Genomic DNA, 17017 nt, shown 5'->3' with positions numbered 1-17017 from the left:
GGGCGGTGGGTTCTCAGACCGTTTTAGGCCATCATCATCATCATCATCATGATCATCATTACGGACAACCCAACCGAAATGAGGACGGTGCCACTACTGCTGCAGCTGTAGCTGTAGCTGCTGGACATGTTGGAAATGTAAATGTTACTGGTCCCATCGTTCTCAATCCGTGCAACAGACACACACACACACACATACACACATACATCCATACACACACAATACACATACAGCACCCCCGCTTCCCTCCCCGCCAACCCCATCCTCCCTCTCCCCGCCATTTTCCACCCCACCTCACCCCACCCCCCAACCACTTCCCATATTCTTCATCTCGTCAATCGTCCGTATGCTTCGTCGTACCCCCCATTCACCCGATTTCACCCACAGACCCGTCACCCCACCTTTGGGTCCTCGGTGATGTAGCACTTGAAGGTTCGCTCCATAATCCGCAGCACCCGCTCCTGGTCCGCGCTGAGGGAGCCAGGCGCCGCCTCCGCCAGGGCGCGGCGTACGGCAGTCAGATTGGCTGGGTCGCCCAGGAAGGCCTCGTAGGCTGTTTTAGAGGCGGCCAGAGCCTCGGGGCTGTTGCCCTGGCGGTGTGGAGGTGAACGGGGGTGGTGAGCGGGTTGTGGTTGTGGATAACACGTGGGTAGGGTGTGAGCGCGGGCGCTTGGAAGAATGGATGCGTTCGATACATGGACGGACGGATGGATGGATGGATGATAAAGTAAGAAGTTTTTATGATGGGGGGGAGGGACATGGAGGGAGCGGCGCCTTGGCAGCGGGGGATACCTGTGGCACTTTAGTGGTGTACAACGGCGAAAGCGCGGATGATACAATTGCAGAGACGGGCTTGGAAGCGCCTTATGTTGGCACCCCACCTTAAGGTCCATTTTGGTAGCCCAAAAATTCTCCTCGTATTGAACATGTGCCTGCAGGAAGCGACGACAAGGTCATGCCATTGCCCTCGGGTTCCGAAACAATGGCGCCATGGAAGGTTCCGTGAGTAGCAGTTGGCTATCAGACCCGTTTGAGGACAAGTGTTTGCATGAACGCATCTTTTCCGTTTCTTACTTTCTCGTAAGCCGCATTAAGCTTATCGATGAGCTCCTGAGTGCTCACTTCCCCGGCGATCGCCATCCTGGGGCCAAAGCGCTTTGCTTTACAGATCAATCTGGTTAAATACTCGCAAGTAGTGGGGCCTGAGGCCGAGGCGTTACCTGCTAGGAGCAATGCTGGCAGCTATTCCTGCCAAACCACGAACCGCTTGACGCGACCCCTGCAGCAAAATTCGTACAGTGCTTCGCACGACAGAGGCCTTCGCATGCATGGCAACGTGACGACAGTAAGAGTACTGGCTCTTCATTGCTGACAAGCCTCATCCTTGGGGTACGGCATGGCCGAATCGCCGAAGATCAACCGTTTTTGCATAATACATGAGACCTTTGCGGATGCGCGGAAAATATTGCATGCATCTAAGATAATGTCAATGTGTTGCAAATGTAGCTGTATGAACATCTCCATCCGCAGGTATATGCCGAGGGTAGTGACAAATGACGGAATGGGGTTGCGTTCATGCAACTATTAGGGAAACCATTCTTGCTGATGGATCAAACCAATGAGTGATTTTGCCTACCTGGCGGCCCAAGATTCCCTGGAATACAGTCGTTGCGATGGACGCCACTACTGCCTCCCTTCGTGTCACCTCATCGCGGACTATGCGTCGCAGATCTGTTTCATGCTCCGTTTTTGGAAGATGCTGGGCTAGCTGACGAATAATGGGCCGTTGTGATCGCTCAATAGGTCCGCCACCCGGCTTCCGAGTGGGGCAAGGTGACTGCCCAGACACCATTGGGATTATCATGTTGCAAGTGTTCAACTAAGTCCAAATCTTAGTGGTTTACGGAAGCTCCTGGCATAGGTAGGCAACCGGCCGGGGTGTTACACGACGGCCAGACGACGGCCGGGGTAGTAGAGTAGGGTGGATGAGCAGTTAATTACAAGAAATCCAACAAATGCACATAACACTAATGACCACCGCTGGATAAGCTTATAAATCGTAACAAACGTCACCTGCAAACCGAAATTTCCTTTCAACTTTTGGTTTCGGAACATGGGCGACTGAAAGTTCTCTTGCATGCCTAGCTGCCTGCGCTAACAATTGTACCTAAGTTTGAAAACCCTTTTGCTGGTAATAATTATACTATTAATGCTTTCTTCGATGACGAGTCAACCTCACGATTATTGTTATTGCTATCCTCTGCCTTCCTGACGGAGCACCTTCAAGTTAATTTTAAGTAACTGCTCTTAAAGGGAGTCTCTGCATCACAGTGCAGAGGCAGTCACCTGCTTTCAGCTCCATGGGGTGTTCCTACTCTGGTGATTGAACTTTAGGTGATATTGGATATCATTACTACGAGTCAACTGGCTGTGGTGCATTAGGGCGAATGGGAGGTCGCGCTTTGCTCAGTTTGCCTCAGGGCTTCAATTGGTTCCTGATTTTGGTCACAGTCATCGTGAGCCTATTGGTACTTGCTGGATGCATCTATATACTTGTCGAGTATCAACATCCGGAGGACCGCAACCAAGCATGGGTTCCCAAGATTATCGTCGTCCTCTCTATGGCGCTTGCTATTTGGACAGTGCTCATGTTTCCTCTTGACGTGGGAAATACAAATGCCTGCGCGTCAAACATTTCCCCCAGCGCTTGCACATATACGCTGCCTATGACGCAGCTTTGGTATGCTGTCTTCATATCGAACTTGGTTTTGGTCTTTCTCATCATACCTTTCACGCTCTTCTTCTATGAAGCCGACAGCGACTAGTAAGTCGGGAGGGTGATATGAGACGGAGGGGATTTGAGCAACGCTATACAAGGGCAGGGGGCCCTTCTGTGCCCCTTGTTATGCAGGATGCCCGTGCACAACCCAAGTCACTCCTTTCCAGTTTATGTGCGTGACGTAGTCCCATGCAACTGCATACGTTGCACCTTTACGACGTAACCTGTGGCGAATTTCCGTGGCTCCACCGTGAATCGCCTGCCTCACGTAGGGCCCATCTGGGTCGCGCACCCTATCTCCTCCGATGCCGTTGACTCTCGGGCCACGACCTGTCACAGCAACTCGGCGCTCTCCAGCTCCTAGCCCCCAGCGCTAACCTTCACGTCATTTCCTCTATCTCATGCGGCTTTTTTCGCAACCTCTTGGGCTGACCCACATTCCGGTGCACGTTGTCCACGTGCCACGAATACCTGCTGCGCCCGCCCTGCCCACCGCCAGCACCTTCTGTCAGAAGGTCAAGGGGTCCTTGATGTGGACCGCCGGTTTCCTCATCTTCATCATCCTGATCATCGTAATTATGTATCGTGAGTCCGCGGCGGTGGTGCTGGACAGGAGGCGTGGCCAGGGCAGGATGGGCCGGGCGTATCAAGAGGCTCGGGACCGGGGGCTCATGTGGGGAACGTCAACAGTGTGTGGTGGTGGTGGTAGTAGTAGTTGTTGTAGTAGTAGTAGTAGTAGTAGTTGTTGTTGTAGTAGTAGTAGTAGTAGTAGTAGTAGTAGTAGTAGTAGTAGTAGTAGTAGTAGTAGTAGTAGTAGTAGTAGTAGTAGTAGTAGTAGTGATGTGCGCAGGGCAGGTGTTGCAATCGGCAGGGTTTAATGGCGGGTGGACACAGGACATGGCTTGCTGTTGTGCCGCCTGGCGCAGACGTCTCCCGGCAGCCCCTCACGTGCAGTCCATACTGTCACATGGAGTTCGGGCGACAGTTTGCGGCCCCTGTCCCACCAGTAAATGGGGTCTACGATCATGGTGCATAGCAGGGCTGCAGCCCAGCAGGTCATTTGCGGATATGGCCCCTTCCCGTGCAACGGTTCGCTTGGGGTGTGCGTTCAATGCCTGCGGGGAAGCAGCGGGGAGCCCGCGACGTGGCCCACACAGGCCGCCGATCTACTCACTGTGTCTTTTGTCTATGCGCGTCAACATTTACCCGCTGCCACACGCTATTTGACAGTGATAAGTGTTTGACAGTGATAGGATGTGTGCAACACTTGGGTGTGCTAGAACTTCCCAGGTCTCCGGCATGATGAAAGCCCGTGAAATTGTCCCAGTATCCTTTCCTTGTTCGCCGCATTCACACCGACACCTCTGCTTTCATCCCTTATGCTTCTGCGAACCCCTTGTTGCGCACTGCCCTGTGCCGGTGCATGTCTCCCACTTCCTGTGGCCCTATCTTTCGTATGCCCTTTCCTCCACACACACCCCTGATGCCCCCCTTATGATGCCCCCCTTATGATGCCCCCCTTATGATGCCCCCCATGGCCCGCTGTGACCCGCGCCTTGTTTGATTTCGCAGTGCTGATAGGCTACGTGGTGTATCCAACACAGGAGCTCACGTCGGGTGTGCGCAGCATGAACCTGCTGCAGAACATCAGCGCGGTTAACTCCACTTGCATCCTGCCGCTCACCTCTAACGCCACCAACACCACGGTGGCGGATATGCAGGTCCGTCTGCTCCCGGGGGACTGGGCCCTTGAGACGGGCGAATGAATGGTTTCGGAGAAGAGCATGCAGAATGCGGATTTCTGGGCTGCTAAAAGTTACTGCAGGATTTAGCCAGGCGTAGAAACCCACGAGCATCTGTATCTACGCATCCTTCGCAGGAGCGATATGTGCTGCTGCTAAAGCCACATCTTTCCTGTCCGCGGCCTGCTGCCTTCGATGCCATATTCTCATTTCATCATTTGAGGGTAGCACAGCTATCGGGCCACTGGGCCAGGGCCAGGAACAAGGAAAAGTCCCTTTCCTCCACGCCTCCAGACTGCCTCCAACCCTTTCTCTGCGTGCTATGGCCGTTGTTGTCGTTCGTCCCTCCGCAGTGTAGCGCCTTTGGCAGCAACTTCAAGTTCAACAACTGGAAGTTGCGCGTGTCGTTGCCGGTCTACATAATGGCGATACAGTCTGTGCTGGGTTGGCTGCTGTTCCTGGTTTTCGCGGGCGTGGGGCTGCTGGCCGCGCCCATCGACTGGTTGCAGGAATTCCTGGGGCGGCCCAAGGCGACCATCACCAAGTCGGAGTACATGCGGCGAGCAATGATTATAGCACAGAGGGCGAAACAAATTTTGGTGAGCGAGCTCACCGGGGGGTTTAGGGGTGGAAGTGTCCAGGGCTGGCTGTCGGAATGCGCCAGGGGAGCCAAGGGGACTCGACGGAGTGGGGAAGGCGTGTGTGGGATGTTTTTCCCGGGGCTCACCATGGGGAAAATTGAGGCACCGCCCGCTGCTAAATAGGCACGGTATCGCAAACGGACATGGGAACTGGACTGCATCGCAGCCCTGGAGCCAGCAGCGGCAGCTCCGCGGCGCTGTTCCCGGTCCGTATTCCTACCACAGACATTCGGTGTATCTCTGTATCCGGTCTCGGGTGGATGTTGTCCACTCTTATTAGAGTTACCATCCGCCCGTAGTAGTGCACATCTGTCTCACCGGTCCTCTAACCCGCGCTGCGCATCTCTCCCTCCCCGCTTTTGGGCCCCCCGTCCTGGTCCCGGCCCCGGTCCTGGTCCCTGTCCGGCTGCGCTACGGCCCCCGGGTCGTCCGCCCCGCCCCGTCGCATGGTCCGCGTGATTCATCATTGCCTACCGGCGGACTCACGGAACAGAACATGCTGCAGTTGCTGCGCCGCGGCGAACGTGACCGTCGGTGGCGCAGCAATTTCCAAAAGCTGCAGCGCGAGGTGGCGCTACTTGAAGATGACGAGTACCAACTGGAAAGAGTGTTCCCGCAGGTGTGTGTGTGTGTGTGTGTGTGTGTGTGTGTGTGTGTGTGTGACCGACTGCAGAGCCCCCGACGGGCACGTTGCGTCTTGGTTTGTGTGGTGAAGCGGGGGTTTTCCGCGGCGTGATTTCGATGACGTCAAATGTTTTACGCACACGTGAGCTGTAGTCTGCACTTTGTTTTGTGTTCTTCTTTCTTTTCCTGGCTTGCTTGCTTGCTGTCCTCCTCGGCTGACGCCTGATGCGTACAGAGCCGTCAGATAGCCCTCACTGCATGCATTCCCATCTCCACTCTTCGTGGGAAAGATACGCGGCGATTGCCATTACCTACACCACAGCACTCTTACCCATCCTTGCCTGTTCTTCCCGCTTTGGATGTTCACACCCAGTTTGTTTTTGCATCTTCCCCAAACTTACCGCTGCTTCCCGCCTTCGCTCCCTCCGCGCTCCAACCGTCAACGTATCGCCATCATAATCTCCACGTCCCGCTCGCTGTCTCCTCCCGTTCTTTTTTCAGGGCGAGGACGGCGAAGTCCGCTGGGTGCTGTTCATGATCGGCTTCTACCTGCTGGGCTTCATGTCCTTCGTCGGCTTCTGCCTGACGGGCATCTGGGTCGCGCACATCATCGCCTACATGCTGCCGCCCATTCCGCTGCACCCCTTCCTGAACATCATGTTTGTGGTGCTGGACGACGTGTTTCCGCTTTTTGGCACGGCGGCCTTTGCGCTCTTCTGCCTCTACCTCATGTCAGTGGCCATGAAGGGCAACTTCATATTGGGTCTCAACTTCTTGATCATCAAGCTCTACCCCATGCGGCCCGGCGCAACGATGATGTCATCGTTCCTCGTGAACACGGCCCTTATCTTGGTGATGGCTCCGGCCATTGTGCAGTTCTGTGCTCAGGTGCGTGGGGGCCCGTGTGGGGCTTAGGCATGCACACACACATACACACACAGCACACACACACACAAACACACACAGCACACACAGCACACACACACACACACGGGGATGTGCGAGTGCGAATTGTCATGCGCGGGTTGTCATGGGCTTGCGAGGCTGGGCGCGCGTGAGCGAGCGGGACAAATGACCGGCAGTGTGGTCTTTTGCGCGTTCGCCCCTTCAATTCTCCTTCGTTTTCGTTCCATCGTTGCATTCCTCCATCCATTCGATCACGTGGGTGTGTCGCTTTAGCGCCCTTACCACTGCTCCTTCGCCGCTTTGGTTTTGCTTGAAGCGGCCAGGGGGGGCGGAAGGAAGCTGCCAGGCGGCAAGGTCCCTTGGGGACATCCACCTCCGGACATACAATTTTCCCCCACAGTCCTAGCCGCCGCGCCCCTTACCCGTCATCCTTTTCACCTCCCATCTTCGCAATCCGCATCCCTGATATCCACACCCAATCACGATTGTATCCATCACGCCGCAAGCTATCTGGAGTCTCGCTCGCCGCGCCTCACCTCGTCTTCGTTTTGCCCTTGTACCGCACCCCCAGGCATTTGCCGTGTACGCCGACGGCACCTCTATCTTCGACGTGTTTGGCAACCAGGTCATGTACCTCATCGGCATCAAGTATATATACAACTTCAATATTTTCCTGTACGGCATGTTGTCGGTCATGGTGCTGTCCGGAATCTTCCTGGCCTTCCGCGGCAAGAAGGTCTGGAAGCGGCGGAATCCCTTGGAAGCCTACGCCGTGGTTGACTAACAAGTTGCGGTCGCGCCAATATGAGCGTGTCGCTGCAATTTGAGGGTGCTGCGTGTGTGCGCACGTGTCGCCAAAACTCATGACGCCGCCAAGGACGTCTTGTTTCTGGGGCAGTTCTGGGGGAATCTCTCCTCCTCGAGGCTCACAGTGTGTGCTCACAGCTGTGGGAGGGTGGCTGCAAAGCGAGACGGAAGGGCACGGAGACAGACGGAGATGGCTACACGCAACTAGCCGTTCGTTCAGTTTCCTCCGGGCCATGGTACCGTACTTCGAGCTTGATTGACTGCGGGGCTAGGCTGTGGCATTCGCGACTTGCCGCCGGCTCAGAAGCTGTGAAGAATCGGTGTGAGGTTCTGCGGTTGGTCGGGTGCCGGTGTGTGAAACCTTTAAGATATATGGGCGTCGGGACAGTGGGGGTGTCATCGAACTGGCGTTGAGACATGCATGACTTGCACAACAGTTGCAACTGCACTTTGGCCGCTGAGCGATTCCTTTAGTGTTAGTTATTGATTGCTATATTTTATTTTTACGGGGACGCGCTTGTTGGGCTGCTTGTGGTCCGTACTCGTGCTGTGTGCAACAGCAGCAGCGGCGACTGTTCGAAGGGCTGTCCTCGTCACGGGTCATTTGGGTCCGTCTTTCCCACTTCAGAGTAGATGATAGCTACAGATTTAATTACAGGAAAGAACGAGGTTTATCGCGGTCGAAACAGGACGGTTTGTTATTAGAGTGCTTTGATACGTGGAGGCGGGGCGAACGTGCAACATGATAGTGCCTGTTTCCGCAGCGGGCCCTCTGTGCGTGCGTGTGTGTGTGTGTGCGGTTGCCTGCGGCGCTTTCTTTCGGTTGGACGAGTGTCGGCATACTGGCTAGTGCAGGTTGGCTGTGTCAGTGACGAGAAAAAGAACAGGTGGAAGAGGAGCCACTGTAATTCTCAAATTGGCGCTATGGGCGACTGACAGGCTTTTGGCTCTTCGCAACACCTTACACGCCAGCATATTTTGCGTGGCCATGAGTTCCAGCTGGCATTTGCGCGCTTCTTCACTATTAGATGTCCTTCCCTACCTAGGGTCGGGTTGCGGGATGAGCCTCATCGCTCCTGCACCTCTTGATGAGCCAGGCTTGACAGTGCTGCTAGGAATCCATGGTCTGAGTCCATCCCATTGTAGATAGCGGGAATAAGCAAGAACTGTTCCCAGGCAAAATAGCGTGAGGGAAAAGGCAAGCATCCTTGCATTCGTGCAAGCTCCATGATAAACACATGACACCACCGATGCAAGGCAAATCTCACCCGCGAAGTGCTTTATGTATTCGTAACGCCGCAGTCGTTACGCCGCAGGCAGTCCAAGCTTCACAATGAGCTCCGGAACCAAAAGCAGGTCTCCACAAGCACGGCTTAAAGAAGTTATTCATAGCACAACTGTGTACTCTTACCCATACCTTAGTCGTTTTGCATATGGTCTTCTCCGCTTGCGACATCACCTCCGTGCAAGCCATGTCAAGATACCGACAGCCCCTCTACATTGCCTGGCATTGTATGCTCAATCGATGACGAGATATACGAACATTCATTGTGTCAATGGAGATCTAAAAACATTGCTCATAGTATATAGTCTTTCAGCGACCAACCCGGTAGTTACATATTAGAAAGTATGAGTATTCACCAGCGGTTTGGGTACATTGCTGAGATACCGCCCAGGTCATCGGCACGGCGCGGAAATGTTAGGCACGCCTCGGGCATGTATGGTTTTCTCTGGCCAATCCACTCCCGGCTCGGAGTCCATAAGCCCAGGTCCACAGGCCTAAACGTGCCGCCCTGTATCGCGCGTTCTGCGCCCTTAGAGTTCACGACGCCGGCTTCTGCGTCCACGCCTCTGCCCGCAGAGCGTGCCGCTCCGTTGTGCAGTGCCACCAGCGTAGCGGTTGACGCAACCGCCCAGTCTTGTGACTTGGATCTTGGTACATTAACCACGACAGCAACACACAACGAAGGCTCTCCCGCAGCCTCTTTGGAGCTCCTGCCGCATCCGCCATCGGGCGGTGATACCCTGCCTGGCTGTCCCGAACCGGGCTCAGGCCCCAATGCTGACCCCTCACCCGAGTCGCCTCCCCCGAACGCGAACCCGTCCGCCGCCGCCACCGCCTCGCCTGAAGCCGCCTCTTCGGACACCTCCGCCGATGCTGCCGCCGAACCAGCAACGGAGGCTCCTTGCTGCCCTGCCACAGCGGCTATGGTGCCAGCGACGCCAGCTGGTGACGACCATGCTCCAGGACAGGTACCCTCCGGAATTCCTCCAGTTCCCAGGGAAGCCGAGACGGAGCCAGAGGCGGTGGCGGACGCCAGCAGCAGCGGCTCGCGTATTTCCTGGCCGAGCAACCGCAGCTACATGAGCACCAGCAGCACCAGCAGCACCAGCAACACGGGCCGCTCTGGACCGCCTGTGTATGCGGCCGCGCTTACCAACACCTACATATGGCCCAAGCCGCAGCCCAACCCCCGGGCGCGGCCAGCCTTCCTGGCTGATTACCCAGTGCCTCCGGGTAAGACATTCAACGTCAACTCTTTCCTAGGCAAGAGAGATCCGCACCGAGGCCACTACCTGGTTCCGGAGCGCAGGTACCGCGCTTTCCTGGACTCCTACGTGTCCGCACTCGAGAAGGGTTACCAGATGTATCTAACCGAAAACTACCACCAGGGGGTGTACAAGTTCTTTTTGGAGTTTGACTGGGACTGGGATACCGACCTGATGCTGGTGATGGAGGTGACCCCGCAGCTCATCGCCCTCGCGACCCAGATCGCCAGCGAGTTTTACGGCCTGTCGTACCCTAACGTCATCACGTCCATCCGTACACCGTACAAAGTTCACATTAACTTCCCGCAGCTGCTCACCACGGAGTTGCTCGCGTGCCTCTGTCGTGACCGACTGCTGAAAGCGTGTGTGGAGCAGTTGGGGCCGCGGTACGGCAGCAGGGTTGACTGGGAGCGACTGATCGACTTCCCTCACGGCAGTCTGCGGCTGATGGGATCTCGGAAGGCGAGTCACATGGACAGCGACCCGGCGTGGGTGCGCGATAAGGCCTACCACCCAGCGCGCCTCACTTCCGACGGGCGGTGGCGGCCGGGGCGCATTACAGCTGCACTTCTGGCCGCTGCCAGCATCTTCCCGCCTCCGCACCAAGTGGCGGCGTTTGAGCGATCCCCCGCCTACCTCGATATGATCTACTCCGACTTGCAGTGGGTACGGGTACCGGGGGCCTGATCGATGGGTAGTAGTGGGTGATGATGTTGTGAGCTGGCGAGCTTGGAGTCCGGGTCTGGGTGCCTTAAGACTAGAGGTAGCGAGCGACCTGCGAGTCGGCCGGCTGTCGGTTGCGCCGCTGCTGTGGACGCGTGGTGTACACTTTACGAACGCAGCGCTAGTGCACGTGCGTGTGCGTGTGCATGTGTGTGTCTGTGTGTATATCTGTGCGCACTTTGCGGAGGGGTGTATACCTAGCAGCGGCCACATGCACCGCTGGCGGCACCTTTGGGGCTCAGACCCCACCCGCCTCTGACCCCACCCAGACCTGCGCGGGTCCCTCCACCCGGCTGCCACTCAATTCTTCGCCACACAACCAACACGCGTGGCCCCGAAACCAAACCGTCACCTTGCTTCCGACCCGCTGTCGCAACCGCCACTGCCTATTCTCTTCAGGGCCAACCAAAAGAGGATGGAAGAGCGCCAGCAGGAGCGCGCACGTCGGCGGGCGGAACGGGAACAGCAACAGCACCCGCAGCAACAGCTTGACGGCGCTGGCGGTTCAGGAGGATCCTGCGAGCAGGCGCCCCTTCTGAACCTGCCCCCAGGCAGCAGTAAAAACCCGTTACACGTCGGTCTGGAGGTGCGGCCAGACGAAACGGTGAGTCAGCGAGCGGTACGGCGTACCCCCCCGGGGCTGTAACCCCCTCCGTAGGGCCCTCACACTGACTCACAACAGGGTGCGACCTCCTGGGCGCATCCTCGAGCTTGTTAGGGCCGATGATTGATGCGCGGCCGGTGGGGAGTAGAGTAGTAGCAAGAAGGTGGCTGGTCGGAATGGCGGCTTGTGAGATAGCCACACTAAACCAAGTAGATGCAATGGGGGGGGGGAAATTGAGCTGGTTTCACATGTGCTGTCTATTCACATTTTGTGACACAAGACCGTGCGTGCATTTTGGTGTATATACGACATTCCACTCGGTCCTACCCCGCCCGTGTGCTTAATAGGAGTGATGGCAGTGGTGGTGGTGGTAGGTGGTGGTGGTAGGTAGTGGTGACGCCCTCTTAAGACAAGATGTCCTGTATCGGGACTAGGATTACGACTTTGCTTGAAGGGGGGGGCCGAAGGCGGGAGCACGGGAAAGACCTGGTGTTGGACCCATGGTTCCGCTTCGTGGGTCAGGGCGCATCAGGAATAATACACGACTCCATAAAACTGCTTACACCCGCACGCGCCACTTGCCCCTTCCACACACAGGTCGCCCTCAAAGTGTACATCAAGTCTAAGTACCGCCAGAAGAACCAGAAGAGTTTTGTTTCCAGCTTGCAGCCGGGGGAGGACGCGGCGGCGGAGGCGGCAAAGACGCGCCCCTTAGAGCCGTCGCCCCAGAGCCCACAGGCCGTGGATGACACGGCGGGTACACGGCAGGACCCCGATGCGGCGGCGGCAGTGGTGGGACCCACAGCGGCGATATCAGCAGCCGCGAACGCGGCAGCGGACTCTGGGGGCAGTGCGGCGATTACCGAAGTACCGTCGGAAGGGGCAGTTGTGAAGTCGTCGTAAAAGACTTGATGGCGGCGTTGTGGGAGCTGTGTCTGCCGGTGGCGCGGGTTAGCGGGTGGCGGGTGCGACGACGGCCTGGTGGGCTGGTCAGGAGGGCTCCATGTCCGAAGAGCCTGTGGAAGCGAAGTGGCGGTGGCGAAAGGCGGCGGATTTGCCAAAGCCCGCAACAGAGAGCCCGACACAGTTGCAACCAAAGGTGGCGGTGGAGGAGGAAGAGGGAAGGCCACACGGCGGCGGCGGCGGCAGGTCCCCAGAGGGAAACCTGTCGTAATGACGTCGTAATCGAGGCTGCAGTAGCAGCAGTAGCCGTGGCCTCTTTTTCTAATGGGGCCAAAGGGGCCTTAAAGCGGGTTCCGGAGCCATTAGGGGCACTAGGGCGTGGGCCGCAGCGGCCTCGGGTGGTCCAGTGTGGGAGGACACGGATAGGCTTCTCGAGGTTGGTCCGACGTTGTTGTGTGTGTTATTTCGGGCCGTTATCTCTGTAAAAGCCCCCATGGAGGGGGGCCAATGGACGGTCAATAGCCGTTATTGTGGCGCTCCGAGTGAGGACGTGTTGACGCCCTCCCCCGCATGCTCGCCTGGGCTCAGTACGCGCCTCTGAGCGCGATGCGCCTCACAGTGGTTTCCCAGACCCCCGAGGGAGAGCTAGCCACACAGCTGTGTGTGTGTGTGTGTGTGGCTGTGGGGAAACGGCTGCCGCCATTATAGTTATACGCATTTCGCGGCCTCGGAGGTTCTCATATCCCATCTTCGTGTTTAGTTCGAAGGCAACCATAGGCCGGTGGGCATTAGGCCTGTCAGTTAACTTCCAGTTCTCAATACCCTAATAATGTGAAACGCATGAGCACCTGGTGCAATGGCCTGTATAGGCAACACAGCCTTAGTTGCCAGTAGGGATGCATCGTCGGCGAAAAGCAAGTTGGCGGTGAGATTCCAGTCCACTGCATCCAGCCCGTAGGCCTGCTTTACGATCAGGGCGGCGCAGCAGGTGCGACATTCGATGCCATGTGCATCAATATATTGGGCAAGCACCTAAATGAAAAGTCCGAAGAGTGTCACACTTCAAGGGAATTAACCCCTTTATAACCCAAACGGCCAACTGAAAATACGGATCTAAGCCAACTACCAAACTTGACGGGGATTTTAACTTGGGTGTAGCTAAAAGCCTCAAGGGTGTCCAGGTTGCGCCCGTGTAGGCCATATGCTTATAGGAAACGCCAGAGCGTTATGTGGTCAATTTTTGAGTCGAAAGCCTATCTGTATCCCGAAAAGTGGTCTGGAGCCGGTCAATTCATACTCAGGAATGAGGTGCCGCAGGGTAAATGACCGTGCGCCGTGCCAAAGCCACTCCTACATCCCGCCTGGCGCGCGGCGCGGGTACCGTTACCCTCACAGAATTTGGTAAGCCAGCGTGCGATCACTGTGTTATAGAACTTGCGCAGCGGGGCCCCAACAGCGATGCCCCGACAGTTATCACAGCAGAAGGCGTCACCCTTCTTAAAGACGGTGGATGGTGTGCTGGCCGTACAGGAGTGTGGGTACGCAACCCCCGTGCACGCGGTTTAATAATGACGTCAGGTAGGTGCAAGCACGTGCCTGGGTCGCCCATGAACCCCCGCACAAGTTGCATACTGGTAGTATTCAGCCCGGACGCCTTCCAATCCTGCGGATTTTTTATTGCGCATGGGGTTGGTACGGGCTCGGGAAATCCTCTCCCGCATCTCAAGTAACTCGGGCTCAAGGATAGCAGCTTCCCTCGCTAAATGAGAAGGTACACACGACATAATGACCGATGAGGCCATATGAACGCAAAGCAAGGCGGCGTTGGTAGCTTTGATATGCGCGGGGAGCGAGAAGTCTCACTGCGCAGGATGCCGATTTGGGTAATTTAGCTATAGCAGTGACCTTCCAGCCTACTTGGTAGGAATGGATGGCGGCAGGTGCAGGTTATTACTTGTCATACAACTAGGATTGCACATTTGCAGCAATCTTAGGAAATTTTCTTTCCGCGGCCCATCGATACGAAGGTTTTCTCGTACGTCTACCTGAAAAGTTTGGGCTACTTGTACGGCAACATAAAGTTGTTCTCAAGTCGGTTAACTTGTGTCAGGACTTTCATCATTACGCATTACAACTTTGTTAGTATATTGGAATAGGTTGTATCATCAACACTAGACTTTACCCCTATCCTCTAGACTTACTATATTACGCACCAACTGGGCTTTCCATGACAGCAACGTGTTGAGCAAAGACCAGTTCGCTGGTCACTGGAGAACCAGTGAGCTCAGCGGGCGGAGAACAAAAGCTGCAGGCGATAGCGGGTTGGACAACCTTCGAAGCCGACGGGGGCCGCCATGAATGAGACAATTGTTGGCGGAAAGTATAGGCTGGGGAGGAAGCTTGGAGGAGGGTCATTTGGCGAGATTTTCCTAGGTAAGCACAAGAAGAAGGGCATGTCAAGTTCAACGGGAACCTCTTGCCAAACTAGTTTAAAATATTGCAGGCACAAATCTTCAGACAGGCGAAGAAGTGGGAGTGAAGTTGGTGGGTAAATCGGCGTCTTGCGCGCGGGGTCGGAGTCGCGACGTGGGGGCAACACTGGTCGGGGCCCGTTTCGCATGCAGGAGCCGGTCAAAGCTCGTCATCCACAGCTCTTGTATGAGTCCAAGCTTTACAAGATACTGCAAGGCGGCGGTGGGTGCAGGGCAGGGGCAGCAATAACAACTTCGCCGCACAGACGGCGAAATGGACATGCTTTGTAATCAATCAATCCTGTTTGCAGTTGGAATACCCAATCTGCGTTGGTATGGAATTGAGGGCGAGTACAATGTCATGGTTATCGACTTGCTGGGACCAAGCCTTGAGGACCTGTTCAACTTCTGCGGAAGGAAGTTCAGCGTGAAGACGGTGCTGATGCTTGCGGATCAGATGATCTCCCGCGTGGAATACCTGCATTCACGGAGTTTCATCCATCGCGACATTAAGCCAGATAACTTCCTTATGGGGCTCGGCAAACGTGCCAATCAAGTGAACATCATCGACTTCGGCCTCGCTAAAAAATATCGGGATCCCAAGACGCACCAGCACATCCCATACTGCGAAAATAAGAACTTGACTGGGACGGCGCGGTACGCTAGCGTGAACACGCACATGGGCATTGAGCAGAGCCGGCGTGACGACCTCGAGTCGTTGGGTTACGTCTTCATGTACTTCCTGCGGGGAAGCTTACCCTGGCAAGGGTTGCAAGCAGCTACAAAGAAGCAGAAGTACGAGAAAATCAGCGAAAAGAAGATGAAAACCCCTTTCGAGGTGCTGTGCAAGGGTTTTCCCCAGGAGTTCGTGTTATACTTCCAGTACGTGCGCGCTCAGCGGTTCGACGAGAAACCCGACTATTCGTACCTCAGGCGGCTCTTCCGTGATCTATTTGCGAAAGAGGGTGAGCAGGTTAAGCACAGTTCCGGGTTGCGCTGCAACCCTCTTCTACATGCAATTCCCGCCCCCCATATGTGCAGCAGCTGGTGCACAGGCTGCGCAAGACTGGAGCAGTTCCGGGAACGCACCTGTCACCCCATGGCATAGTCGGGACACGATCCATGGGAACCGCTGTAAGAGCAGTAATTGCCATACGCGTCTGGTACGGTCTAGACCGGGTACTTCAAATGTTAAAGCCCATGTGGTTTGTGCAACCGGTTTGCCTGCCAGGCTGGACCTGGGACTACGTCTTTGATTGGACGATCCTCAAGTACCAGCGGTCCGCAAACGGCGCGGTGGAGCGGCCGGTGGCGCTGCCGGATGCCACAGCAGCGCGGCCATCGGGGCTGTTGGAGAGCGCAGAGGCGGGCGGCTCACGCGTGCGGCGGTGAGTGTGAGGAGCCCAGGGACGAGAGCACGTCTGCACGACGTGCTTTGACGAAGCAAAAAACTGTTTGCATGGTGTACAAGTGCTGGGATGCACATGGATATTGTTGGTGGGCGAGGCGGAGATGGGTCGGAATGCTGTATGCATGCGTGCATATGACGCACGTTTTGTAGACGGGACGTGTCGGTGTCCTTGGCCCCGTAATTTGGGGTCGGATATGTGCATTCCGGACGGCTGACGGTGTGGACGACGAACGATGATTGGAATTCCGGATGACTGGCAGTTAGCCTCTGGCTTATGTTTGAAGATTACTTTCGGTCCTGGTGTCTGGTGTTGCGTGGGGGCCCTGCATCGGTATGCCGCTGGCGTTGCGGCAGCAGCATCCTAATGTACATGCGAGAGTTCGCAGGCAGCGTTGACAGCGTACGTTTGTACTGCAGGGATGAGGAGGCGGACCGGAACAAGGACCTGGCGCGCACGGGCACGGGCATGCGGAAGACGTTGGTAGGTCGCTATTAGGGTCTTAAGTGCACAGCAGCGTTTTCGGTGACCACCTCGGTGCACCCATGGCATCTCGCGGCGAGCTGTTTCGTGGATGATGCTTTACTAGCTTGTATTGATTCTTGTATGCTGCTCCCTTTTGTACCGTGATTTGGGGGCGCCTTGGCTTTGTCGAGTCTTGTCGATCCCATGTGTAAGCTAGACGTTGTTGATTGCGTGAGCTGCAGCGAGGCTTACCCCCCTGGGCCTGCTTCCCTTGGGAAATATCCACTAATGTTAATGTGCTTGCGGTGGCATTGCGCAAGGCCCTCATGCGGGACTTCAAGTTTAGAAGTACGCGATCATTTGCTATCCCACTTCTCGCCCCGCAGCAAGCGC

The 17017-nt window shown here is 56.0% G+C and overlaps 3 protein-coding genes across 3 annotated transcripts in view; 2 read left to right on the top strand and 1 right to left on the bottom strand.

Moving 5' to 3' along the window:
* Window positions 1-1140, bottom strand: part of VOLCADRAFT_119465 (uncharacterized protein) — a gene marked incomplete at both ends in the record, with an annotated part of 11905 nt that extends 10765 nt beyond the window's left edge. Inside the window, 3 exons of the mRNA XM_002956586.1 lie at window positions 402-590; window positions 882-932; window positions 1075-1140. Coding sequence (XP_002956632.1) covers window positions 402-590; window positions 882-932; window positions 1075-1140 — 306 coding nt within the window. The remainder of the gene's footprint in view (window positions 1-401; window positions 591-881; window positions 933-1074) is intronic.
* A 1307-nt stretch (window positions 1141-2447) lies between these two features.
* VOLCADRAFT_67279 (uncharacterized protein) lies at window positions 2448-7476 on the top strand (the record flags this gene model as incomplete). Its single annotated transcript, XM_002956630.1, has 6 exons — window positions 2448-2824; window positions 3279-3368; window positions 4745-5120; window positions 5656-5781; window positions 6288-6674; window positions 7264-7476. 6 exons carry the CDS (start codon window positions 2448-2450, stop codon window positions 7474-7476), a joined length of 1569 nt encoding a protein of 522 aa, XP_002956676.1.
* A 7421-nt stretch (window positions 7477-14897) lies between these two features.
* VOLCADRAFT_67218 (uncharacterized protein) lies at window positions 14898-16142 on the top strand (the record flags this gene model as incomplete). The annotated part of the gene is made up of 3 exons (XM_002956629.1): window positions 14898-14973; window positions 15062-15715; window positions 15982-16142. The coding sequence occupies 3 exons, from the start codon at window positions 14898-14900 to the stop codon at window positions 16140-16142; spliced, it is 891 nt and encodes a 296-aa protein (XP_002956675.1).
* Between the last annotated feature and the right edge of the window lie 875 nt (window positions 16143-17017).

Source organism: Volvox carteri (assembly GCF_000143455.1).
Source record: "Volvox carteri f. nagariensis unplaced genomic scaffold VOLCAscaffold_63, whole genome shotgun sequence".
NCBI classification, from domain to species: domain Eukaryota; kingdom Viridiplantae; phylum Chlorophyta; class Chlorophyceae; order Chlamydomonadales; family Volvocaceae; genus Volvox; species Volvox carteri.
Note: the sequence above shows the minus strand (reverse complement) of the source record. Positions and strands in the feature narration are given on the sequence as shown.